Raw genomic sequence first — 27,221 nt, 5'->3', positions numbered from 1 at the left:
CTGGCGGCTACTAAGTGGTATTTAAGGAGGCGAAAGTGACATGTTCTAATCAAAAGTCCATTAGAGCGAACATTCTGGGACAGAATCTGGGGAATGTCTGTAAACTTGAAAGAAGGGGAAAAAAAATTACAATTTCATTCGCACTAACCTTGAGCTGAAATATCTCATTTCCTTCCATGAGGCCGTAAGCCAAACCCACAACAGAACTAGCAAGGACTATGACTGCCACCAACAGAAAGTGCATGGACCTTCCTAACACGCTATCTTGCTATTTCGGGAACTAATCAAGTTTCGACATAACACATTTGGAAATATTTTGGTAGCTATAGTTTAATATCATTGGGTTCCTTTATCATCAATCCTGTGATTGTAAGGACGGCATTTGAAAACACGATTCCTGAAGAGGGGCCCAGAGATTCACCAGACTGGTACAAAAACAAAGACTATCGACAGAAGACGGACAGGCAGAGCCCGGGTGCCGGGGGGATGGAGGGACCACATCGTGGCTATCACAGCATCCCGGGAAGGAACTCAACAGCAGAGTCCCGGCCGGCCCTCACACTGCGGCCAAGGGTCTGGATTTGAGCTGTCTTTCTGCGCAGACCTTCAGAAATATGTCCACGTGGTGGTGGGGGCGAGCAGGTCTCTGATTGCTACATTTGTTTCCTCTCTGAAGCTCATTTGTGAGCGGAGAACAGCCCACAGCTTGTTTACCCCGGCCCCTGGCAGCCAGCGTGGTGCCTGGCACAGAGCAGGCACCCGCGAATGTTCTTGACTCTTGATTATTTTCCCAAATGGGTATATATCTTTCTTGTGAATGTTTATTGAATTGGATTGTCACAGCTGACGAAGAGGAGACAGGGCCAGCTGAGGCCGCCCGCGTGTGTGGGTGACATGGAGGAGAACAATGCCTCCCTTCTGCACAGCACGGTTTTCCAAGGGTCCTTTTGTGTCCTCATCTTGCTAATCACCGGGCTAACAATCATAATGAGGACCTGTCCCATTTCCTGAGCGCTGAGCACAAGGCAGGCACGTAGCCAGCTCACTGGCGCACTGGTGCCCACGTTAGGGTGTGCCGCCCTGGCCTTACCCTGGTATGCCATGCACGTCTCGATGACATCCAGGGTGGGCTCATCCTCGCAGAGGTCATACGGCATGTTCCCATCCGAGTTGACAGCGAGTAAGTCGGCCCCGCTGCAGAGAGAGGTTGAGAGTGAGGGCGGGGAGGTGTGGCTGGGGTCGGTCTGGCTGCCTCTGCCCTTCAGCCTCTCGTCTGCAGCCCCACTATGCACACCAGCACCCCCTCCCTCTCCCCGGGGCACCCCAGCTAGGACAATGGCTTCAGGACTCAGCTTCTCCCAGAAGAGCTGTCCCAGCAGACCTCCTCCAGCTTCCTGCTCTGTTGGGCCAGCAGGCAGGCACTTGGGGACAAATGTCAAAGTCCTCCCTGGTGACCATAACACAAATAACACGAATGGCTGTATACACATATCATCTCTACTCTTCATACTAGTCCTTTTGGGTTGTTCCTGTTGGCCCATCTCACTCAAGAGGAAACAAAGACTCAGACAAGTTCAGTCGCTTGTCCGAGGTCACACAGCGAGGACGTGGGAGGGTCAAGACTCAAACCCCAGCTCTATTTCAACCTGTGTCCCATGCAGAAACATCCGCAGCTCTACCCCACCGTCTCCAAGTCCCATACCAGAGGCTGACAGAGGCCTGGGGCTCCCTGGCAGAGCCTCCTTTTTGGTCCAGTGGTTTCCGCGTGTGTCCCTGGGCTGCCCTGCACAGCTCCCCGGGCATCCCTGAAATACAGTGCAGCTTCCTGGACTCTACTCCAGACTCAATGAAACAGCCTCTGGGGGTGGGGCTTGGGAGTGGGTACCCTGAACCCACGCCCGCCATGATTCTGGTACAGATCAGCGTTGGGGACCCACCGCACTAGGCCGGCACTGCTCCCTTTCCCTCTAGGCACCATCACTGCTCAGGTGCTCCTGGCAGACTGAGTCACACCCAGGTTCCCATCAGAGGTGTGGGCATGGGCCACCATAAGTCGTCAGGCCAAACGGCCCTGCACTGAGACCTCTCTGTCTCCCCCTTGGGCAAGCTGAGCCACCTCTCTGAGCCTCTACTATCCCCTCCGTCGCCCCCCCCCCCAGGCACCTGATGAGCTCCTGCTGCTTTTCCGAGACCTCTGCAAAAGGTCACCTGCTCTTGGCTACTCTTCCTGACTCCCTGCACTCAGATGCTCTCCATGGCCTCCGAGGACCCACTCTGTCTCAGCACCAGCACTGAAATCCCCTAGTTCCCTGCCTGGTCCCTTAGGACTTCTGCCTCCCGGAGTGCCCAGTGCCCAGCGCCCAGCTCAAGTGCCCACCAATTATTAGATGAATTCAATCAAACCCACTTGAAATGGAATGTTGTCTTTTCTATGGGTTTACAGAACCTGAGCAGACTGGAAGGAATTCCAGGGCCAGAAAGGCCCATCAGAACAGCATATACAGAAATGGCCTGATTTCTAGGAAAAACATTGCTCCATGGTGCCCCTCAAAGCAGGTTTTGCCCCAAAGGAAAAGCATGTAAATAGCATTTGGGAGACAGGGCCAAGGAAATATGCTTGCTTTTTTTTTTTTTTAATAGCAAGAGAAGCCAAAAATGGCAACAAGCCATAAAGAGAGGAGAGGAGAGGAGAGGAGAGGAGAGGAGAGGAGAGGAGAGGAGAGGGGTATAAACTCACGGACTCACAGAGACAGAGAAAAATTTTAAAAAAGGGACTGCTACCCTGATATGAAGCCAGACCAAGCCCCTACAGGGAACGAAATCTACAGGCCCACATCCCTCAGGAACACGATGCCAAAGTTCTCCACAAAACACCAGCAGCCCCAATGCGGCAGCACGTCAAAAGGATCACACACCAAGACCAAAGGGAATCATTCCCGCAATGCGAGGGTGGTCGAGCTTATGTTATGTGTCAATATTTTGGGGGGGAACAGGACCAAGGGAGAGACAGAATGAAGAGAGACAAAGAGGAGTGGGAAAGGCACACAGAGATGGAGGGAGGAGGGGAAGGGGGATGCAGAGGAGGAGAGAGAGAGAGGCAGAGACAGAGCTGGAGGGAGGGTGTGGGGAGAAAGAGACACCAGGCACCATGAGAGGCAGAGGAAGTGGAAAAGGAGAGAGAGGAGGGAAACGGAAGGCAGAAACAAAACAAAACCAACAGAGAACCACCAAAGGCAGGGCGGAGGCTGCCCCGGAGGAGAGAGGGCCACGTACTACTGAACGAGGATCTTCACCAGGTTGATGTGGCCGCAGGTGGCCGCTGCGTGCAGGGGTGTCCACAGCTCATTGTCCTTGGCATTCACGTTGGCACCATGGGAAAGGAGCAGCTTGACAATCTCCTCAAAGTTGTCGATGCAGCACTGCGGGGGGCAAAGGGGGACAGAGGCAGGGTCAGCTCCTGCAGGGCCCTGGCCCTGGGACACGCCAGCTTCCCCTCGGGAGGCCACAAGAAGGACAGCGGAGCCAAACTGAGTCTGAATCCAGCTATATGACTTACACGCCGCGTGACCTTGAGCAAGCCGCATAACCTTTCTGAGCCTCAGTTTCCCCACGAGTAAGTTCATAATATTTAAGATACAAATACAAGAGAAACATAAAAGACATGAGGGGCGGCAAAAAGATGCCTTGCAAGTGTTGGAGACATGAAACACAACTTCGGATGAGGCTTTAAAATCTTCTTTTTAATTTCTGAATGCTTTCTTCAAACAAAATTGTGTGGACAACTCTGACTTAGAGAACGGATACATTCCAGGAAGGCTGCTCGGTTGGAGCAGGAGTGGGTGGCAGTGGGATGAGCGGGATATTGGGGGGAGTCCTTCTACCTGGCGGTTGCCTCCAAAGTGTGGCCCTAGGTCACAGTCTGATACCTCTGACTCAGGGACTTCTGACCCAGGAGCTCCGTCCTCGGGGATGCCCCAAGTAACCAAGCCTCCCCCGCAAAGAACCCACCTTCACATCACCCCTATATCGGGGTCCCACATGATCCAATGAAGGTCAGCCCTGGTGAGACAGAAGGCTCCTCGGCAGCCCCCCAGACAGACAAAGAGCTCTGCCAGCCATTAGAGGCCTCACTCCAGAGAGAGGCGAGGACAGAGGAGGAAGACAAGAAGTCACTTTATAGACCAGGATGGAGATGCCAGCAGGGGACGAAGCAGGGATCTGGGCTCCGTACTCCCCATCCAGGTAAGGGCTTGGCCCTCATGCACTGGGAGATGCTGCAGAGTTTTATTCAGAGGAGCAGCATAAGCAGATTAGTTTTTTTCTTTTTAATCTCCCCCTGGGTGCATGTGGAGAACAGACTGCGTGTGAGCACTTTTCGGGGAGGAGAGGAACAGCGAGAAGCTATGTTGAAATCATCCAGTTAAGAGATGATGGTGGCTGAGCCTACAGCAGTATCTGTGACCATAGGGAGAAGTGACTGGATGTCAGCAGAAGAATCAGGGGCACCTTTGGGAGCCCACGACCCTGGGTGTGGGGATGGGATACAGGGCCATGGCGCCCAACCCTATCCCCAGCAGAGCCAGGGCTCAGCACCAGAAGGGCATGTGGGGAAGGAGCAGCTGTTTACACAGATGATACCAGAGATCCAGGTTCTCTTTCTGCTCCAGCCGGTCTGGGCTTGGCTGGGTCTAAGGGCATCTCTCCGGAAAGGCGGGGTACAGGTGAGTCAAGGAAGTGTGGCGCTGCCTCAGGTGGTTGAGAGAACCATGCAGTGGTAGAGCATGGCCAGCAGAGGGCGCCAAAGGCACTGGAGTGAGGCCGTGGGGACCTGCAAGGGGCCCCAGGCTGGCTGGCTGTCCTGGGAGGTGGGTCTGAGGAGTCCCTGTCCAAAGGAGGAGCGGCTCAGCCCATGTGTCAGCAGACAGCAGGGCCAGAGAACCCACCCTTAGGGCTGCAGAAAACGTGAGGATGGGGTGGCGGGGGAACTCAGGTTGAAAAGGAGGAGACTGTTCACCCAGAATTGCAAGCTTGTGAGAGGGGTGCCCAGCCTTAAAGACTCGGCCAGAGCAAGGGCTGGGTTGGGGTACACGCTGGGGTGGTTGGTGGTGGTATGGGCAGCTTCGCCCCCGACATTCCCCGAGGTGGGAAATGGCACCTGCCGTTGGATGGCTCCTCCCACCCCCTCCCTTCCCACATCCATCCTAAATCACTGCCCCCTGGCGAGGCTTCACCGGCTCTCCCTGCCGCCCTGTCGCTCCCCTTCCCACCCCCTCCACCCTCACCAAACCATCCGTCTCAGGTTACAAACCCCGAAGGCTCCCTGTTGCCAAGAGGAGAAGAGCCCCACTCCTTTGCCAGGCCTGTGAAGCTGCTTCTTAATCTGCGGCTCGGTGGGATGGAGCAGCAGTGACAACGGAATGACAGCCCCGCGGGGTGACGGCTGTGAGGGCTTTGGGAGGAGCCACCGGGACCACCCTGTTAACCTCTGGCCGCGAAATGCCTCATTCCCTCCTCAGAACAACATGCCCAGTGCTCGAGCCCCCGTGGCTGGCGGCTACCGCCCTGCCCGGGGCAGAGGCACAGGCCATCCCGCCATCGGAGAAGACCCTACTGCACGGTGCTTCCCTGAGCCTCGGTTTCCTGAGCCAGAAAATGGGGATGATAACATTTCAAAGGGCTGTTGTGAGGATCAACCTAGGCTTCACATGAGCGAAGTGGCTGCACAGACGCAAACAATGTGACAGATTCTAATAACGATAATGCCATCTCGTATTTACGCAGTGTCGGGAGATGCCTCAGGGCTGTGTGTTCACTTAATCCTCACAACAACCCCATGAGGTGGGTACTGGTTATCCTGATTCCACAGATGAGGAAAGAGGCACAGAGAGCTTAAGTAACTTGCCCAAGATCACACAGCTAGAATTAGTGGATGCAGGACACCCTGTGGACAGGAAAAGCAGCCAAAGGACACATGGGAAGCCAGAGGGCGGATGGCTGGGGGCGGGGCTTGCTCCTGGGGCTCCTGAGTGGGGGCAGCGGCCAGTCGTTGTCCATCCTTTCCTGCCCTCGTGGAGACAGGGAGAGGTTCTCCAGTCTGGGGGGTCCAGCAGCCTGGCCTCCCTCCCGCCAGGTTGAATTCAAGTCCACCTGCTCAGAAACTTGGGCCAGGGCACAGGGAGGCTTCCGTGTGTTCATTAAGTCAGCATGCACATATTGAGCACCCACTGTGTGCCAGCAAGGGGAAAGACGCTAGGACATACCAATGAGCCAGAGACACGGGCTCTGCCCTCACGAGACTGAGTCTGGGCAGTAGGAGGACATCAAATAGGCTAATGGCTCAAACGGCCACAGGGGGGCGGTGCTCGGAAGGTAAGGATACTACGTCACAGCACAGCTCTCGGGCCCATGCCTCTCACTGGGGAGAACCAGGGCATGTACCCACATGCCATGAGAAAGGCGGTGGGGAGCAGCCAGTGTGTGGACGGAACAGAAAAGCCACGTGACTGGAGCCTGGACAGCCAGGAAGCACGGAGGGCTGGTCAGGGGCCAGGCCTCAAGGGGCCCTGTGGGAAGACCCAGAGGGCTTCGAGTCACATCCGACTTTGGCCTGAACATCCCTGTGGCCACCGCGTGAAGAATGAAACAGGGCAGTGCAACTGAACGCCAGGGACCAGCTAGGAGGCTAGCCCTTTGCACTGCTATGACAGCACCTGGTTCATGGCCATAGATCATGGCATGTGACCCAGGCAGGTCACACGGCCTCCCTGGCAATCACCTTTCTCACCAGGGTGGAGGGATGCCTGGTGGGTGCGAATAAACATGCTTCATAAACTTGAAGCTCAAAACAAACTTGCTTTGTTCGTCAAGCCTTTTGCGGGGCAGTGAGGACGCAGTGGACAAAGGCTCCCTGTCCCTAGAGGCCATGTGTGTGCTGTGCGCACGTGTGCACAGGGGCTCCGTGGGCGTGTTTGTAACGGACACACGTCTCTCCCCCAAGTAGAGAAGAGCCTTTCAGATGAGGCAGCTGAGGCTTCCCTTCCCTACCTCCTCCTTGAGGGTCCTGGGCAGGAAAAAGCAGGGAGACTGGGTAATTGTTCAGGTGGGGGGCAGGGATCTGGGGGCCCCGACGAGCCCGGCCTTACCTGGTGCAGGGCTGTCAGTCCATCCTCATTGCACAGATCAGGGCTGACCTTGTTCTTCAGGAAGTAGCGTACTGCAACAGACGGGACAGGAGTGAGCGTCCCGTCATGCACCGGATGCGCGGCGATGCGACGGGCCCGGGGAAGACCCACTTTCCCCCAGGTCCTGATGCTAACCGGCTTGTTCACTCTTTTTTTTTTTTTTTTTAAGATTTTATTTATTTATTTATTTGAGAGAGACAGCCAGCGAGAGAGGGAACACAAGCAGGGGGAGTGGGAGAGGAAGAAGCAGGCTCCCAGCAGAGGAGCCTGATGTGGGGCTCGATCCCAGAACGCTGGGATCACGCCGTGAGCCGAAGGCAGACACTTAATGACTGCGCCACCCCGGCGCCCCTGTTCACTCTTTAGAACAGGCATGGGAGGCAAGTATGAATGGCTCACCTTCGTATGGATGAGAAAACTGCTGTGGGGAAACTAGGAGTGAGTCGGGAAGGGCGAGGAGGCCACCCGTGCCACAGGACAAATACCGGGTCAGCACCCCAGCAGGTGCGGGGCTGGGGGGGGGGGAGACGAGCTCTCAGGCGCAGTGGGGGATGGACACAGGCCCTCAGCTCCATCCTCATCAGGCCCAGTTCCTGACACCACAGCCCCATGGCATCCTGTGCCTTCATGTGACCTGGGGTCCACGCAAAGGTGAGTTTGAGGCCTCCACCAGCCTTCTGGCAAGAGGCAGCGTCTTCAGGAGACTGGGGTTAGCAGGGGCAGAATCAGCGGAGGGGACAGTCAGGGTCCCTGGAGCGGCCCTGTCCACCGTGCAACCACTAGCCACATTGGGCTATTATTATAGCTTTCGAAACTTAAATTCTTCAAAATTCAAAAGTCACATCCTCAGTCCCTCTGGCCACACTTCAGCTGCTCAAAAGCCACGCATGGCTACCATATTAGAAAGCGCTGAAAGTACTACAGGACAGTGCTTCTTTGGGGTATCATCAATGGAAATTAGCCCCAATGCCGTCAAAGGCCACCCATGGCTCCCCACTGCTCTGGGAACAAAATCCAAAACGCTGACAAAGACACACAAGGTCCGCATGAGGGAATCCCTCCTGAAGGCCTCCACTCTGCACAATCCAGGGGGCACCATTCACACTGCTGTCTATAAGACCGGCACTCCCAAGAGCAGTGCAGCACACAACTTGCTCAGCGGTACACAGCGTTCCTGCCTACCCACCTCTCCAGGCTTTTTTTGTTAAGACTCCAAACATCTTCCACAATGGACTTTTGTCAGATAGAGTCACCTTACATCCTCTGGCCTCTGAGCTTTTGCATAGCCTGTTCCTACTGCCTGGAAGGGTCAACCATCTATCCGTTCATCCATCTACCCATCCACCAGCCAGCCAGCCCTATTCATGAATCCACCACTAACACACACGCATGCACACACGCGTGTGTACACACACACGCACCTGCCTCACTCCTCAACCTTGAAGTCTCAGCTCCAACTCCCCAGATGAGGGCACTCCCCCTGTTACATACACCCACCAGCTCCCATACATCTCACTTATAGCCTTTCACAACTAGAATTACATAACTGTTTGGATAATTAGGGGCATGGGGTCTGTCTGCGGTAGGACACTAAGCCCCAAGGGGGCAGGACAGTGACCTGGCACTGACTGTTCTTTCTCTAAGGCCTGGCACATGGTAAGTCCTCAGCCACTCTTCCTGGACCGTGACCTAATCAGCAGCCCCCTGGCTCCGCCCCAGGACGCAGCCTCTCCAGCTCTGAGCAAATCAGACCACCCCGCGGTGATGACCCCCATGGTTCACGCCTCTCAAACGCAGCGCTGCCTGCAGGCCCCTCCCAGGATGCCCCAGCAGCTGGTCGCAGCCTCAGGCCTGGGTAAGATTTATGGCAAGGCCACTGATCAACCAGGCCCAGCGTGCCCATCCGCGGGCCAGAGGGAATGGGGAAGGTTCTGCTCACATGCGGCAAGGGTTCGATCCCATGGAGGGGTGGAGGGTGAACCCGGCTTCCTGTCCCAGAAGACACTCCTTGAGGCAGAAATCACACACCAGCTGCCAAAAGCAGTGTTTGCGTGCAGTCATTATCGGGGTGTTCTCCTTGCTGCACGGGAGCCCCATGTGGAATCCCTCCCATGGCGGGCAGTTATTTCCAGCCCGAAGGTGCGACGAATCACCCCCATCTCTACAGAGCCATTCGTATGCGGGAGCCAAGGCCCCCTTGTAAGTGTGCTGTGCTCCAGCGGGGAGCCTGGCTCCGGACACCTCACCAGAGCCAAGACCCCGCTGCCCATACCCAACACACGACCAGGCTTTCCTGCCTCCGGTTCCGCACGGACAATGATTCCTACACCCATAGTGTCTTCCTACTGAGCCCTTCCTCTGCACCCAGGTCCGCACAAACCGGCTTCTTTCATGGGTCCCCGTCTCTAGTTATTCCCCTCGTGGAGAAGAGGAGACGGAGAGTCTGGGTCACACACAACCAAGCAGAGCAAATCAGACCCAGACTGTTGGCCATGGGGCTGCTCCGCTCTGATCCTGAGGCCCGGAGTGGGAACCAGCACCGCAGGAGCGCTGACGGCTGGTGTGGGGGGAGGGTGACGGCAGAGTGACAGCAGCGGCCTCTGCTTCTGCAAGGATGGGGGGGGGGGCGGGCCTCCTGCAGACACAGGGGCCCAGGGATCTACATGCAGGACAGAAGAAACACGGCAGGTCCTGGGGGGCGTGGTCAGGTCTTTCAGGACCGTGTGAAATGTGAGCTTGCCTCCTCCCACTTCCTGTTTAAAACCCTCTCATGGCTCCACTTTGCTCCTAGAATGAGGTTCACAGTCCTTCGGTGGGGCTGGCAAACTATGGTACGCGGGCCAAATTCGGCAGGCGACCTGCGTCTGTAGATCAGGTTGTTCACTGCAACACATCCGCGTTCATTTATTTGCATGTGGCCTGAGACTGCTTTCACCCTACAACAGCAGAGACTGTATGGCCCTCCCAGTCTAAAATACTTACTCTCTGGCCCTTTACAGGAAAGGTTTGCAGACCCTGGTCTTCAAGGCCTTGCATGGTGGGGTCCCACCTACACGGTAGCCACCTTGCCCAATTCCAGGGGGGTGTCGCTCTCATCATAGTCTGTGTGAATGGCTTGCCTTGGAGCGGTGCAGTGTGCAGCTTGCTCAGCTGTACCCGGAAGTTGCATCTCCCTACCTCTCCAGGCTCGTCTCATGTTCTCCAAGCACCTTGCACAATGGAGGAAGCTGGCTTGGGGGTGTCTCAGGGGTCAGCTAGGACTCAGGGAGCACAAACACAAGCGGGACACGCTCTCCCCTCTAGCCAGCCGTGTCCACACGTGGGTGCCCACACTTAGGTCAGCTCCCCGCTCCCAAAGCCCCAGCTCCCAATCTTGCCATCGGTGTGTCAGTGTGAGCCATATGTTCTTGCCCATTTGTTCAGCTGGGGCTCTAAGCAAGTTACTCCTCCTCTCTGTACCTCAGTGTCCTCATCTGTAAAACGGGGGTCACTGCAGTGGCTCCTCTGTGGGGCTGCCGTGAGAATTAACTAAGAAAATACCTGAAAGCTACTACCATCATTTATTTTTTTTAAAATACGAATGGGGGGTGCCTGGGTGGCACAGCGGTTAAGCGTCTGCCTTCGGCTCAGGGCGTGATCCCGGCGTTATGGGATCGAGCCCCACATCAGGCTCCTCCGCTATGAGCCTGCTTCTTCCTCTCCCACTCCCCCTGCTGTGTTCCCTCTCTCGCTGGCTGTCTCTATCTCTGTCAAATAAATAAATAAAATCTTTAAAAAAAATTTAAAAAAATAAAATAAAATACGAATGGAAAACAACCACTACGCTCCTGCCTGGTCCTGCCAGGGGCTGGGTGCTGGGGATGTAACCATCGACATCTTTCCTAAGAACGCTTGCCCTGACTCTAGAGAGCTCCGAACACCTGCTGGTTCGAGAACCACAATGCAGTGGTCTCCACTGCCCCCCTCCCCCATGCAAGCAAGGTCCCACTAAGACGGCAAGGAGGTGGCTCCCACCCTCCTCTCCTATATTCCCGCTGCTGGCACCAACCCTGTCCCTCCGCCCACACCTCCCTGGCAATCTGGCTGGAATCTGGGCCAAGCAGGGCCATCTGCTCCCCTCCATCTCCAGCTGTAGCGAGTGAGGCTGAACCGGCCCATCTCGGCAGGAAGCGGGCGGCGGCTGCCTCTGCAGGGAGAAATCATTGCTGATAAGCTTATGGGTTTTTGTTGCCACCTGACCCCCTCTACCCCACAGAGCAGACTGCCTGACCTCGAGCGGGTCACTGACATGCCACCACAGGTGTGGCTCCTGCTCCCAGCCCGGGACGGCCAGACAGAGGTGTCCACCCATTGGAGGTGGACCTCGGGCAATACACGCCTGCCTGGGGCACTCCAGGGCCGAGCTGCTGCCACCTGGCCATGTGACTTGCACAATCATGTTTGTGGGGTACCCTCCTCCCTCCCATCTCACCTCCTTTTCCACCCAGTGCCCAGCAACGAGGCCCACCTTTCCACTGCCTCCAAGGCGCTGCATGGTCTAATCTCTGCCCCTCCCCAAATCCCTCAGTGACTGGGTCAGCCACGCTGCCTTCTTTCATTGCCCAAGTCAAAATGAAACAAAACAAAAACTGGGCTCCTCCAAGCTTTAGATACACAGTTTCCTGGGCCTGGAGCCCTCCTTCTTCTCACTCTCAGGCCAGCAAACTCCTCTTCAAACTTCAGATTCTAGCTGAAATGTCACCTCCTCTGAGAGGCCTTCCCTGATCACTCCAATCTCAGTCAAGTTGCCTGAGTTGTTCTCTCCCACGGTACCTTGCATTTCCGCATTTCAGCTTCACAGTGGCACCTCTCCCGATTTGTAATTACAGGGTGATTAGTAGTATATAGTAAAGATACAATTCTTTGTTTAGTTTTTTGGGCTCCATGAGGGAGCCTGGCTCCTAGCAGGGGCTCCAGAATTATGTAATGTAGCAAGAGCACCTGAAATCTACTCTCTCAGCAAATTTCTAGTTCTCGACATGGTGACTGTAGTTAATACTACTACCCCTCTTACTAACTACAGTCACCACGCTGTACATTAGAGCCTATATGACTACAACTTTGAACCCTTTGACCAACATCTCAGAAAAAAAGGTAACTGTTTAAGGAGATGCATATGCTAATTAGCTTGACTGTATTAGTCATGTCTATATACATATATATAAACACCCTGTTACATACTTTAAATATATACAATTTTTATTAAAAAAATAAAAATTAACAAAAGCAGTATCTATTGTGTGAATGAACAAAGGAAGGAAGGGAGGGAGGAGGGGAAGAATGCTCTGGGGCCCCACAGAGCTGCCTGCTCCTGGGGCCACAAGAAGGTGGGGACATGTGCACAGCCCTGCAGACACCCCACAAGGCGTGTGACTCATGAACTGAAAAGCAACAACGTGGATTTTGTACAGAAATGAAGCAGCAAATCTCTCTCCCGAAGCCTCTACAGGCAATGCAGCCAGATCAGGCAGCTGACTGCAGCAGTCCTGCAGCCCATCCCCAGGCCGAGCACGGGGCACCCATCGTACCCTCCCGCCCAGGATCCCCGATCTGACAACTCTGGCTGTTCTTTGTGCTATCCGGTGCTAACGGTGCTCGGCACTGTGTTAAGCCCTCTGTCTACCCATCCGTTAGTCTTCCTGATCCAGCATGAGGATTAATGACCTGCTATTATTACCTGCCTGCTGTTATTGCCCCAATTCACAGATGGGAAAACTGAGGCTCAGGCTTGAACAAGTGAAATGACTTGCCCAAGGGCACATGTCTGGGAATGGCAGAGCCAGGATTTCCAACCCCAGTTAGCTGCCTCTGAAGGCGGAACACTTAACCACTTGGCTAAAATGGTGCCAAACGAGGGCCGGGAAAGGGAACGTGGGCAGCGGAAAGATGAGGAGGGTGAATGCAGAAGAGAGCCACAGAGACGACAAGAGCTAAGAAAGTCAAGACCATCGCTGCGAGCTCGGCGTTCAGTACTCGATAATGACGGCAGTCATCACAAGGACCTCGCTAGTGCAGTTTGCGGGTCAGGATGTGGGGGTTACAGAGGGTACCACTCAGCCTGAGGCCCTTTGGCAAACAAGCGGCAGCTCTGGGGCCGACAGGAGGCTGAGCACCAACGCTTCCCTCTGTCTGTCTTCTGCTGCACCTCCATTCTAAGCAGACCCCGCCCCACTCGATTCCAGGCACCCTGTTGGCCTGCCGCCAGCTGCCACCCCCACCCACCAAGCTGCTCGCCCGCCACGGAAAGCCCTGCCCACATCGATCCCACTTCCTCCTCTTCCTCCGGTCCCAGGTCTGCCTTGCCTAGAGTCTCACAGGGTCCGGCAGGTACAGCCTGGTCAAACCAGTTCCTGTGCCTGCCCTTCGGCTCTCCCCCTCCCCAGGGTGCTCTCGGGGTTGCAGGGGGCCCAGCCTGCCGCTCAGACAATGCCAGAAGGACCGGCGCGCTCAGAAAGGTTGTCCTGGGTCCTCAATGCGGGGCGCCCCCAAAAGCACTCCACTGAGCAATTTCAACCTTTCCACCCACCACTGCTCCGCCCTGGAGCAGAAACAGCCAGAAATAGCTGCTTCCAGGGAAGCCCAGCCGCCTGGGGCTGGGGGTGGAGACTCAGTCAAGTCTGATGGTGACTTCTGCAGTGGCTGGTGTAGCCGGTCCCACTGCTAGGCAGTTCACCCCAGGATCCCGGGCAATGACTCAGCCGTGGTGGGGGGGTGGATGAGGAGGACCCAGGCTTCCCTCCAAGTCACATCCCCAGGCACAGACCCCGGGAGCCAGGCCTCGCTCTTCCCCCGGGGAGCCTCCCTCTGGGGCCCATCTGGAGAAAAAGGGTCAGACAAGTAACAGTGTTGGCAAGGAGGAAGGGACATTGGAACCCACGTATAGTGCTGATGGGCATGTGAAATGGAGCAGCTGCTGTGGGAAAGTCAGGCGGGGGCTCAAAAGTAAATGTAGAGTTAGCATGTGACCCAGTGATTCGGATCCTAGGTATGCACCCAAGAGGCATAAACACAAACGTCCGCACAAAAACTCGTACACAAATGTTTATAGTAGCATTATTTACAGTGGCCCTTAAGTGGAAACACCCAGGTACCCATCCATGGATGAATAAATAAAGGTGGTTTCGTCCTACCGTGGAATATTATGCAGCCACGAAAAAGAACAAAATGCTGACATAGGCTACGCCATGAAAACATCACACTAAGGGAAAGAAGCCAGACACAAAAGGCCACATATTGTAGGATTCCATTTCTAAGAAATTTCCAGAATAAGCAAATCCATAAAGATAGAAAGTGATTCGTGGTTGCCAGGCGCTGAGGGGAAGGGGCCCTGGGATGTGACAGCTAATGGGTACAGGGGTTCATTTAAGGTGATAAAAATTTTCTGGAACTCGATAGTGGTAACGGTTGTACCACCTTATGAATATACTAAAGGCCACAAATTGCACACTTTAAAAAGGTAAATTTTGGGGTGTGTGATATCTCAATTTAAAAAAAAAAAAAAAGAAAAAGAAAAAGAGGAAGGGGCTCCAAGCTGGCCTTGAGCATCCTGCTGAGAGCTCATTGCCCTGCCAGCCCAGGGGTTCTGTGAGGTCAGCACAGTATCTGTCCCATTCATTACTGTACCCATAGTGCCTGGGACAGCAGCTGGTACACAGTAGGGGTTCGATTCTTACTTAATATAAGGGGAAGGAAGAAGGAGGCCGCTGGCCACCTGGTCCCTTCCGGGCCCTGCAGGATCTGGTCTCTGCCCACCTCTCCCAGCATCTTCCCTCCTAACCACCACAGACCCTTCCAGGACCACCATGCACCACCTTCTCTCTTGACTCTCCAGTCCTTCTCATGGGTTATCTCTCTGCCTGACTCCCTCTGCCTTCACTTCACCTGGTTAATTCTTAACCAGGTCTTGGGTTAAATGTCTCAGCTTAAATGTCACTTCCTCTGTGAAGTCGTCGCCCAGGCTGGGTGAGGTACGCTTCTCACGCACTTTCTGTTCCTTCTCCAAAACACTGAACACTGTAATGTATTTGTGTATGAATGTGTCTGTGTCTTTACTAGACTATAAGCTCTGGAGGGTTGGGAGAGTAGGAACCATAAATTTCTTAGCTACTATGACATGGTTTGAGCTCCTGGTCAATATCTGATGACTGCAGCTGTAAAAAGAGCCAGCCTAGTCTCTACCCGAGCCTCAGAACTGGCCAGAGCATCCTTTCTTGGGCCATTCTATGCTTCTTCCCCTAGACAACAAGGCTCCCGGGCCAGGCCACAGACATTTCCATCTCAGAGGCAATCTTCATCCCTTGACTTTATACAAAGAGGCCAGTTTCTCTCTTAGCATCTCTGATACTTTTAAAACTATGAAGACAAGGAGTCCGAGGGCATGCCAGGCATGTACCTATAATCTTTTCCTTTCCAGAATCTCCCTGCCCAGGACACATGGTTGTGCTGGACAGGAGCTGTTGACAGGGACTCACATCAGCTACCCAGACGCCTCTGCACATGTGTAACTTACATATGGTATTAGATGGATGCAGGAAAAGTGATTGTAGACCCTTTAGATATGCAGGCAAATCTTACCTGTCTTCTTATCTGGAGTATCCAGCACCTAGAGTAAGAGCTCAACAAATATTTGTCGAGAGACTTAACAAATAAAAGATTTCTTCTAAGCAAATAAAACTAAAGATACCAGGAAAATCTAAGAAAATATGTATATTATCTATATGAGCAAAACTAAAAAACCCTAATGAATGAAATCAAAGAAAAATAAATGGAGAAATATTCCATGTTCATGGATAGGAAGATTCAATATTGTCAGAGTGTTAGTTCTTCCCAACTTGATCTATAGAGTCAATGCAATCCCAAACAAAATCTCAGCAAGTGATTTTATGAATATTGACAAATTGATACTAAGGTTTATATGAAGAGGCAAAAGACCCAAGGAGAACAAAGGTGGAGGACCGACACTACCTGACCTCAACACTTACTATAAAGCAACAGTAAGCAAGACAGTGTGGTATGGGTGAAAGAACAGACAGACATACCAATGGAACAGAACAGAAAGCCCAGAGATAAACCCACATAAATACGGTCAACTCTCATCCACTGCTGGTGGGAATGGAAATTGGCATAGAATCTTTTGGTGATTTCTTACAAAACTAAACATACTCTTACCATACAATCCAGTAATCACACTCCCTAGTGACCACTCAAGAGTTGAGAACTACGTCCATATAAGGACCTGCACACAAATGTTCATAATGCTTTATTCAAAATCACCAACAGTTGGAAGTAACCAAGATGTCCTTCGGCAGGCAAGTGGGCAAACCACGGTACTTCCACACAATGGAATATCATTCAGTGCTAAAAAGAAATGAGCTATCAAGTCATGAAAAAACATGGAAGAACCTTAAATGCATATTACTAAGTGAAAGCAGCCAATCTGAAAAGGCTACATGTTGTACGATTCCAACTATACGACATTCTGGGAAAGACAAAACTATGGAGACGGAAAAAAAAATCAGTGGTTGCCAGGGGTTGGGGAGTGGGAGGGATGAATAGGCAGAGCAGAGGGGATTTTTTGGACATTGAACAAAGTCTGTACGATACCATAACGATGGATACACAGCATTATACATTTGTCCAAACCCACAGAACGTACAACACCAAGAGTGAGCCCTAATGTAAACTGCGGGCTTTGCATGATAATATGTCAGTGCTGGTTCATCAGTGGTAACCAAAATACCACGCTGGTGGGGGCTGTTGACGACGGGGGAGACTATGCATGTGTGGTACAGAAAATCTCTGTACCTCCCCTCATTTTTGCTGTAAGCCTACAACTGTTCTCCAAAACTAAAGTCTAAATAAATAAACAGAAAGAAACCAGGGAAACCTGTATACAAAATAAGCTACAGTCAACGCTCATGAAAAATGCATAGTCTTTCTGAAATGTGGAGGTTGGAGAAGAATAACTTCCTAATGTAGCAGTGGATACTTGTACTGGATTTCTTCAAAGGGAGAGGGAACTGCATTTAACTCATCTAATAAGAGAAGATGTGGGTCTGCAAGGTTTCTTCAAAGACTGCCTGTTTGCACCTCAAACTCAAGGTGAGGGGACTGCGGGTCCAGAAACGTGACCCTCGTGGCTCCCCCATTCCATTTATGAACACATTATATTTTTTTAAAGATTTTATTTATTTATTTGACAGAGAGAGAGGCAGCCAGCGAGAGAAGGAACACAAGCAGGGGGAGTGGGAGAGGAAGAAGCAGGCTCCCAGCGGAGGAGCCTGATGCGGGACTCGATCCCAGGACTCTGGGATCACACCCTGGGCCGAAGGCAGACGCTTAACGACTAAGCCACCCAGGCGCCCCCATTTATGAACACATTAGACCCCAACTGTGCCAGGTCCCTGTTCTTCACTAATTCTGCTTCCAGAACACTCCTAGTACCTCTCCCTGCAGCTTCCCTGCAGATCCAGGAACCTGATCTCCCTTCTGCCAGGCAGCGCCTGGCCACCCGGGAACTCTCCAAGGTACCAGCTCTTTTTCCCCCAGTGGCCCTCCTCTCCCCAAACGCCCTACACTCCTCTTCCTGATTTCCTCCTGTTGCTTCCCCGATCCTGGCTTTCTCACCCCACTCCTCTGTCTACTTATCTCTCCTCGATTTTTAAAAAATTGTCTAATTATTTCATATCTCCGGGCAAGAAAGAGATAAAAATATTCCCAGCCCTCCGGGCAGAGGCTGAATACACATGAACACTGAAATGGCTTCAGAGCCATCGTAATAATATCTAACATTTACTGAATATTTTCCAAGTGTGAGGCACAACGCTCAGATGCTACATGTCTCATCCCAGTTAACCCCCACAATAATCCTATGACTTAGGCGCTATTATCAACTCATTCAACAGGGAACTTACATGATTTGCTCAAGCTCACTTAGCTAATAAGTGCTGAGAACCGATTCTAGTGTGGTTCTCTGCAGGCACAACTGGTGTTTCAGGCATAATTAGTGACGAGGGATTCCTCACCCAGACATAACGAAGAATAAAACCCATTCCTATCAATATTCAGGAAGAGAAAAGTTGCCTACAAAGGGGGAGAGTCCTCCAGCTCCCACCTGCCCATTTGAACACTCTGGTTTCCCTGGTTCCACTCTCCTGTCCCATAATCATGTCCTGCCCTCCCCATGCTTGTCTGCCTGGCTCTCAATTTTCTCCTAAAGATGCTGGGTCTTGCTTCTCTCCCTCAGTGCTGAGTTGCACAGGACAGGGGCAAATCCCACTCTGGGCTTCCACCTGGCTGGCTGAGGAAATTAAACAAGACTTTTGAAATTTTTAAAGGTAACCACCTGAGAAATCAGGATTTGTGTCTTCCATATCCATGGAAAAGATCAAGGAAAATAAGCACCGTATTCACTAAAGTCACAGAATGGAAGAAAGAACATAGAAACACAAACATCGCAAAGCCTGAGGCAAGATGACCAAAAAACCAAACATCTACTACAATAAATGAAATCATCTACCCTCCCCTATAAAGCAGTGAAGATTCGGTTGTCAAAAAGAAAAAAAAACAATGTCAACTCTGTGCTGCTTACAAGAGACACCTCCCAACAAAATAACAGACTAAAAATAAAGGAATGCTCAAATATAAACCAGCCAAATGCAAACACAAAGAAAGCGGGGGTGGCAACATTACTATGATGCAGAATGGAATTCAGGGCAAAAACAGGAGGTAAGCAATTTTAGGTTGATTTAAAAAAAAAATACTTCAAAATGAAATCATAAACAGAAAACAGATCAGTGTCTGCTGGGGAAGGGGGGGGACCGAGAATGAAGTCATTATCATGAGAAAACCCCGTGAATCACATAATCCACAAAGCAAAATCCAGTAAAACAAAAACCACCCGTATATAAGTCGAAAATACAGTTTTTCCTCGGAATCTCCAGCACATACACACACGAAAGAAAAGAGGAGGGGTGGGGGGAAAGATTTATGGACGAGGATGCCCACAGCAGCATTGTTTAGATACACTGTTTACCACCGAGAATTACCAGAAGCAACCCAAACGTCTACACAATTGGAGACTGATTAGGTAAACTGTGGAACATTCATATGATGGAATATTCTGCGGCTTGTATCTCTGAGGAATTTTTAATGATGTGGCAAGTGCCTGATATATAGTGTAGAATGGAAAACAAGAGATCAAAACTGTACGTTCAATGCAATCTTAATTGGAAAGGAAAACTGCATTCCACACAGGCACACACTGCTCCCTGGAAAAAGGAAATTAAGATATGAACTGTGGTTATCAGTGATTTTTATTTTACAGTGGCCAGAATTTTCCAAGCATTTAAAAATACGTATGTACTACCTTCCTAACCAGAATTTTCCAGTTTCTCTAAAAAACAAAAACCCTCTATGGAATGCTAGCCAAGTGGTGAGAACTATGTTTCTGGTGAAATTTCTAGGGCAGAAATGAGGTCTCAAGCTGGCTGACCCCGTGAAGGAAATGCTGAAGCGGAGACTCCTATGTTGGGTAGGAAGTTAAATAGGACCAACAATGATACACCCCTTTGTGTGTATCGTGCAGGGGTCAGCAAACTCTGGTCCAATGGCTCAGTCGTGCAATTCTGAACTGCTTGCAAGTTAAGAACAGTTTCTATATTTTTTTAACGGTTGGGGAAAAAAATCAAAGAAAAATCATATTTCATGACACAGGAAAATTATATGAAAGCCAAATATCAGTGTCGGTAAATGATGCTGAACTGGAACACAGGCTCATTTGTTTATTTATTGCTTTTGGCTGCTTCCTCCATCAGAACAGAGACGGGATGGCCCACACAGCCTACGACATTTCTTATCTGGCCCTTTACAGAGCAAACTTGCCGATCTCTGGTGCAGTGCTTTTTAGCTAACAAAGCATGTTGAAAACCACAGTCATTTCCCTCCTACAATAAAAGCCTCGTGGTCCTAGGCAGGAGAGGAAGAACTCAATATACATTCGAGGTAGACCGTTGCATCCTGGCCAGGAGGGGCGTGGACAGGTCAGGCTCAATGTCTTCACCTGCCAAGAAATGCGGGGCACAGAGCCCTGAGAGCCTGCTGTCACTCCTCACTTCTCTCTCCCCACCGGCGCACCCCCCCTCCTCAGCCCCAATTCAGCCGCCCCAAGCAGCTGAGCTTCCTGTCAAGAGCGTGACCTTCTGAAACCGGGGCGATGGGGGCTGCAGCTGCAGGAAGGAAGGTATTTTTATCCAGACCCTGCTTCCTGTTTGACGGCTGGGGGGTTTCATGTGTTGATGTTTGGTTTTGTCTTTTCTGGTACAGACTCCGCTCCCTGGCCACATCTGAACAGAGCTGTCTCCTAACAGAGCAGCTGCCTGCCACCCAGGCCCACCACCTGGGGCCCCCGTCCTTCGACCTCCCCAGGCCACTGCATGCACAGCCTGCTGTGCAACCTGCAGAAACCAGGGCACCTGGCTGGGCAGGGGGAACACGGGCGTTTCTGCTTCAGGACGTGGAAAAACCACTCTTCAATCAGAGGATAGCTGGCTGGGCCAGGAGGGGAGCAAGTCTGCAGGTTTTCCGGAGCTTCTGGAACCCACTGCTCTTAGCAAGGCCTGGCTTGGGGAGGACCGGGCTGCTGACGGAGGCGGAGTTCGGTCCGGGACTTGGGAATGTCCTCAGCCCTAGGACCTGGGGATCATTTGCTGATGCTCCCAGCAGCAGATGAAAATGGACTGTCCTCAACTGTCCTATCTCCAGGACTCAGCCAGATGTAGGAACAGACAGCAATCACATCATCATCTTACAAGCTGGTGATAACCAAGAGCGAACATGTACTGGGCACTTACTGTATGCCTAGCACTGAGCAGGAACTAGCTCACTGAATCCCCACAACAGCCCTGGGCAGGAGCGGGGCAGCCTCTCTGATCACTCCTATTTTACAAGTGGGGACACTGAGGCACAGGGAGTCTCATCAACTTGCCAGTCAAACCACTCAGCTGGTAAGAGCCTCTAGTGGCCCTGCACTTGAACTCCATGCTTGCTCTGCCAGGACGATTTCAATGCATGTCTTGGAGCTACGCCTGACCCCAGGTCTCAAGAGCTGAGGATCTGCCGCCCAGAACCTTCCTGTTTCCTATTCTGCCAGCACACCCGGTACCAGGCTCTGAGCCAGAGGAACGAATGGGTTAGTCTGACCTTTGCTACAATCATTCCCACCCTTGGAGAGAGGACACCAGAACGTTCCGTCGGGGGACAGGCAAGCCACCTAAGCATGGCACCTGGCATGCAAACACAGGTGTCACGGCTAAGGATTCAGACCCCATTAGCCAGTGATCTGATCCCAGGCATGTCATTTCCTCTCTCTGAGCTTCAGTACCCCTCCCACCCCGTAAAAGAGGAGTTATAACCTCATGAGGTTATCTGACAGGTAGATCATAAAGTATTGATGATGACGATGACGATGACAGCAGCAACAACAATGACAACATGAGTTAGCCGGCTCTCCCCTCACACAAACCCTCCACAGGAATGTCCTCAAGCTCTCACCCACCAAATGGTGGCTGAGGGCAGTAAGCGTCTTCGGCACTCTTGTGGGTTGACCGCAAGACAGAGCCACAGGGCAGCCTGAGTGTGGCAGCCGGTGTCCGAACGCTGCCCACACAGGCCTTCATCCTAGGCTTCACACCCACTAGGGCTGACTGGCATGGGGCACCATGGGATGGAGTGTGGCTTCGGAGGCTGGGTTGCAAAAGAGAGCGCGGGCTCCATCCCACTCCTCGGATGGCTCACTCTCGGGGAATCAGCTGCCATGTCGGGAGGACACGCAGGCAGCCCAATGGAAAGACTACTTAGAGAGGACTGAGGCCTCCTGCCCCAGCCGTGCGAGCCATGGCGGAATCAGAACCTGCAGCCCCATTCAAGCCCTCAGGTGACAGGAGCCCTGGTGACATATGACTATAATCTCACGAGAAACCCTGAGCCAGAACCTAGGCCGCCCAGCTGCCCCAACCTGAGCCTCCCCGCCCCCCACAGTCAGCCAGATTTCCGTTAACCAGGGAAAGTCTGCGCTTGAGTCCTACAGCTGACTAAGGGTTTCCATTCCGCACAGCCCCCCGGTGCTGCAAACACGTCAGGCACCTCCTGGGTCTCTTTCTTGTGGTAGGGGCACAGCCCAGGCTTCCCTACTGCCTCAGAATGCACTGGGTCTTGAGGCACGTTCCTGAGCTAAGGTACCCCTGACCTGGCTAGAGAAATGGGGAGGACACTGCCATCCCCTGCCCCCAGCGGCCACCCACAGTTTCCTACATTGCAGACCTGGAGGTGATTCTCTCCCTCTCAAAAGCCTCTCATGGCTCCCCACTGCCTTCACAGTGTCCGTGGGTGAGCCCAGAGGTCCACACAGGGTGTCCCAGCAGCAGCAGCAGCAGGACCAGGGAATTTGTTGGAAATGTAAGTCCGGTGGCTCTACCTCAGACCCACTGGAGCTATGGCTTGACAAGCCCTCCCAGTGATTCGGATGTTCCGGCCTCCTCCGTCATCATTCCTTCCTGTGTCTATTGGGCTCTAGAAACACCCCACTTCCCCACCCTCATCTCCCCTCCACAAATATTCACCAGGCACTAGCTCTGTGCCAGGTGTGGGCACACATCAGTGAACAAGACAGACACCAGCTCCACCCTCCTCCAGTTTGCAATCTGCCCTCCCCTCGGTCTGGAATATTCTTCCCTTCGTCCCTCCAGCCAAATCCCTGCCCAGCCCTGACACCACTGCAGGAGACATTCAGTAATCACGAGTTGAACATTAAATGAGTGAATGAATACAAGACTGAATGCACCACCTCAGCTAAACCTTCCTTGACCTTGACTTGGGCACCCTCACTGGACAGTGTGCCCCTCACCCTGCACAGGGGCCCATAAGGTGCCATGAGCCCTTTGGGGCTGTGGACATAATCCAGACTGAGATGCACTGTGAGTGTAAAAGGCCCTGGACTAGAAGATTTATACAAATATATATATATATGGAAAAATGTCTCAGTAATTTTTTGTACTGACTGCATGTTGAAAGGATATATCGAGTTAAAGAAAATACATTATACAAGTTAATTTCACCTGTTCCTTTTCCACTTTAATTTGGCTACTCGAAAATTTAAAGTTAATTATGTGGCTCAGATTATTCTTCTATTGACCTGTACTGAGCTAGACTGCATTTAGTCACACGACTATGTGAGCTCCACGAGGGGTATTTCTGTCCATCTGTCCTTCCTCCCTCCCTTCCTCCCTTCCTCTCCACCTCCACCTCCTTCCCCCCTTCCTTCCTTCCCTCTCTCCTTCCTTCCTTCGTCCTTCCCTCCCTGCCTCTGTCTCTCCCTCCTTCCTTCCTTCCTCGCGTCCTCCCTCTTTGCCCCTCCCCTCTCCTTCTTCCCACAAACATTTATTGGCCATCTGCTCTTGTGCTCCCACCATGAGACCTGGCACAAAGTAGGTGCCAACACCATTTGCTGAATGAATAAACCAACACTCAGAAGCAGACTGACCCAGAGATGACCCTAAGGGAGTTTCCCTCCTATTTAATTCCCCATAGCTGCTTGTTTGGGTATAGTTTTCCCATTTCATCCAAAGGAAGCCAGCCTCCAAGGATGTCCTTATGTAACTCAGAGCTGGGGTCAGTTCTCCTCTTGGATATGGGGCTCAGGTGTACTCAGGTCCTGGGGCCAGGACTCTGTGCGCAGGACAAATTGTTCTCGAAGCTCCAGAAGGCTGGCCAGAGTGTGGATCTGGGCTTGGAGCTTTAGTGCCAAGCTCTCCAGTGAGGGGAGAGCACTGGGCTGAGTCACGCACTGCCCTCCAACCCCATTCCCCATGAGCTTGGGAGGATGAGGGTGCAGGTAGGTCAGCAAGACTCAAGCTTCCAGGCCTGCTTTGGGGACTGGGTGAGAGTCACTGTGGGTATTACAGGCCTGTGTCCTCAAATCTCGGACTCAGTGCCCCTGACTGCACCCCTCCCCTTCCCCAGCCCCCAGCCCTCCAGTTTGAGAGCTTTACAGGCACTGGGGAGAGCCACGATATCTCAGAGGAGCTGCTCCTTGGGGCTGGGAAGGCAGCAAGAAGGCTGGCATTGGGGTGTGGCTTTTGACGCCCTGGGACCCACCCCCCGCTAACACGAGGTCACAGCCCCGACACCATGGCCCATCGCCAGCAGGAACATCCCTCATGCTCCCACTAGTTTCACACCCTTCCCACCTTAGCGCTGAAGCCCCCTCCCTGCCTCAGGGCCTTTGCTTATGTGACTAGTTCTGCTAGGATGCTCTCCTCCAGCCCAGCCTCCTCTATCTTTCTTCACGGCTGGCTCCTAAGGCCCTTGGAGAGACCTTCCCCAACTGGCCTCCCTAACCACCTCACGGTCCACCAGCAAGGCACCGCAGGGGATTTCGGGGACAAGGGGAGTGAACTGCCACCTATGCCTTCAAGAGTCTTATCTTCCCCTTCAACGTATTCCACGGGCCGTGACACAGTGTTTCAGGCATTCACACTGCACACCTCAAATATCTTCACGTGTAAGCTGAGAGAAAGAACCCTCCCACCAGGAGTCCATGCTGTTATTCCACTTGAATGACATTCTAATACGAGCAAAACTAACTGGGCCACTCACACCCACTAGGGTGGCTTTAATCAGAACGCAGACAAAACAAGTGCTGGCGAGGATGTGGGGAAATTGGAACCCTTGTGTATCGCTGCTGGGAACGTAAAATGGCGCGGCGGTTCTGGAAAACAGCCTGACGGTGCCCTAAAAACGAAAACAGAATTACCGTATGATCCAGCAATTCCACACCGAGGTACATGCCCCAAATCCCTGGCGACAGGAACGCAAACACCTCTACACTCGTGCGCGTGGCAGCACTATTCACAATAGCCGAAAACTAGCCAAAAGGTGGGAAACAACCCAAGCGTGTAACATACCTTTGGTCACAAAAGGGAATGAAGTACCGACATGTGCTACAGCAGGGATGAACCTGGAAACGTCATGCTAAGTGAAAGAAGCCGGACTCTAAAGGTTACGTACCATTTATAAGAGAGACCAAAATAGGTAAGCCCATAGAGACAGAAAACAGATTGCTGGTTGCCAGGGGCTGGAGGGAGGGGAGAATGGGAAGGGACTGCTTCATGTGTACAGAACTGCCCTACTGGGGGTTGGAAATGTTCTGGAACTCCATGGAGGTAGTGGTCACATAACACTGTTGAACGTACTAAGTGTCAGACTTGTATCCTCGAAAACGGTTAATTTTATGTTATGTGAATTTCACCTCGAACAAACAAAACAACTAACCTGTAGTGGTTTTTGAAACACCCATCAGAACAGTATGTGCCGGGGGCGGGTAGAGGACTGGCTGGGGAGGTGCACGCGGGAACTTTCCGGAGAGATGGTGATGTTCAAGGCCAGCACCATCCAACAGAAATATAATGTGGGCCACATGTGCAGTTTTTCCAATTTTCCAGTAGCGACATCACAAAATAAATAGGTCTTAATAACAATACATTGTCATCTTAATATATTTTAATCTTAATACTGTATTTTGATCTTACCATCTTTTAATTTTTAATAATCCACTTTATTTAACCCACTATATCCAAAATATTATCATCTCAACATGTCATAAATATTTTTAAATTCTGTATCCTGACTGTGGTGCTGGTCACACACATCTCCATCTGTGATTTTAAAAACTGCAGAGCTAAATACACACACACACACACACACACGCACACACACACACACACGCACACCCACACGCACACACACACACACGCACACACAGGCGCACACACACACACACACACGGTTGCACGGTTTGATGAGTTGTATCAATGTCAATTTCCTGCTTGTAAGATTACATAACAGTTTTTGTAAAATGTTACCATTGGGGTAAACTGATCAAAGCATAGAAGGGATCTATTATTTTTTTATCTGCACGTGAACCTAAATTATCTCGAAATAAAAAGGCATGAGTTTTGCTCACTGGAGCAGGGCCTTGGACTCCAGACACAAAAGGGGGAGATGGTGTGGGTGTGCAGCCGCTCACACGGACTTGCCAGGCACCTATGCTTGGCTGAGCCAAACCGGCCCCGGCCCTTGCCTTGGTGGAGGTCACAGGGACGCACGGTAACAAGATAGACGGATGGAACCATGCCACGAGGACGCCTGGCAGGGGCCAGGCCGAGTCAGTGGCTCAGCACCCCCACAAGCCTGCTAAGCGCCAACGGATACAGTCGAAGAATAATGACAGCTGAGAGCTACCACGCTTTGGAACCTTCCTCTATGCTGGACACTGTGCGAAAGCAAGGCTGCATCTTGTCCTCAGTACAACCCTTTTAAGTAAGCGATGCTATTTCTAATTAGCCAAAAGAGGAACTGAGGCACAAAGAGGTTGAGCGATTTGCCCAAGACCACCCAGCAAGCAGCAGAGCGGTGTGTTGAGCCCAGACGGTCTCGCTCCGAAGCCCTGGGTCTGACCCGTGCACGTTGGTGACGCCCAGGCTGGGTGCTGGTGGATCTCTAACCACCCCCTGGGACCAGCCCCCCTCCACCACTCCCATCAGCACCAGGTTGAATGTTTGAGCATTAATGCACTGGTGAGGTCAGAGGAACCATGACCACAGTGCCCTCTGCCCATCACTGCAGGGGATGGGCCTTAGGGTGGGCTGTCGTGTGTGTGTCCCTCTGGTCCCAGCCTTGCCCCTCCTCAAGTCCCTTTAAAAACAGCAGTTTCAAAACAAAAACAGAGACAAAATAAAACAGCAGTTTCTCCATCCACCGATGAACAGATAGACAAAACGCGGCCTATCCACTGGAAGGACTATCATCCAACCACAGAAAAGAGAGAAACGCTGATGCACGTGAACGTGGATGAGCCTTGAAAGGCTGGCACCAGGTGAATGAAGTCAGACATCAAAGTCACATACTGTAGGATTCCATTTACGTGCAATACCCGGAACAAGTAAA

At 52.2% G+C, this 27,221-nt stretch overlaps 1 protein-coding gene across 1 annotated transcript in view; it reads right to left on the bottom strand.

The window, feature by feature from the left end:
- PPP1R16B (protein phosphatase 1 regulatory subunit 16B) overlaps positions 1-27,221 on the bottom strand; it is a 68,307-nt gene that overhangs the window by 15,676 nt on the left and 25,410 nt on the right. Inside the window, exons 2-4 of the mRNA XM_040638306.1 lie at positions 7,143-7,213; positions 3,274-3,419; positions 1,091-1,194 (exon numbers count right to left, since the gene is read on the bottom strand). Coding sequence (XP_040494240.1) covers positions 1,091-1,194; positions 3,274-3,419; positions 7,143-7,213 — 321 coding nt within the window. The remainder of the gene's footprint in view (positions 1-1,090; positions 1,195-3,273; positions 3,420-7,142; positions 7,214-27,221) is intronic.

Source organism: Ursus maritimus, unplaced genomic scaffold, assembly GCF_017311325.1.
Source record: "Ursus maritimus isolate PB19 unplaced genomic scaffold, ASM1731132v1 scaffold_22, whole genome shotgun sequence".
Lineage (NCBI taxonomy): Eukaryota > Metazoa > Chordata > Mammalia > Carnivora > Ursidae > Ursus > Ursus maritimus.
Note: the sequence above shows the minus strand (reverse complement) of the source record. Positions and strands in the feature narration are given on the sequence as shown.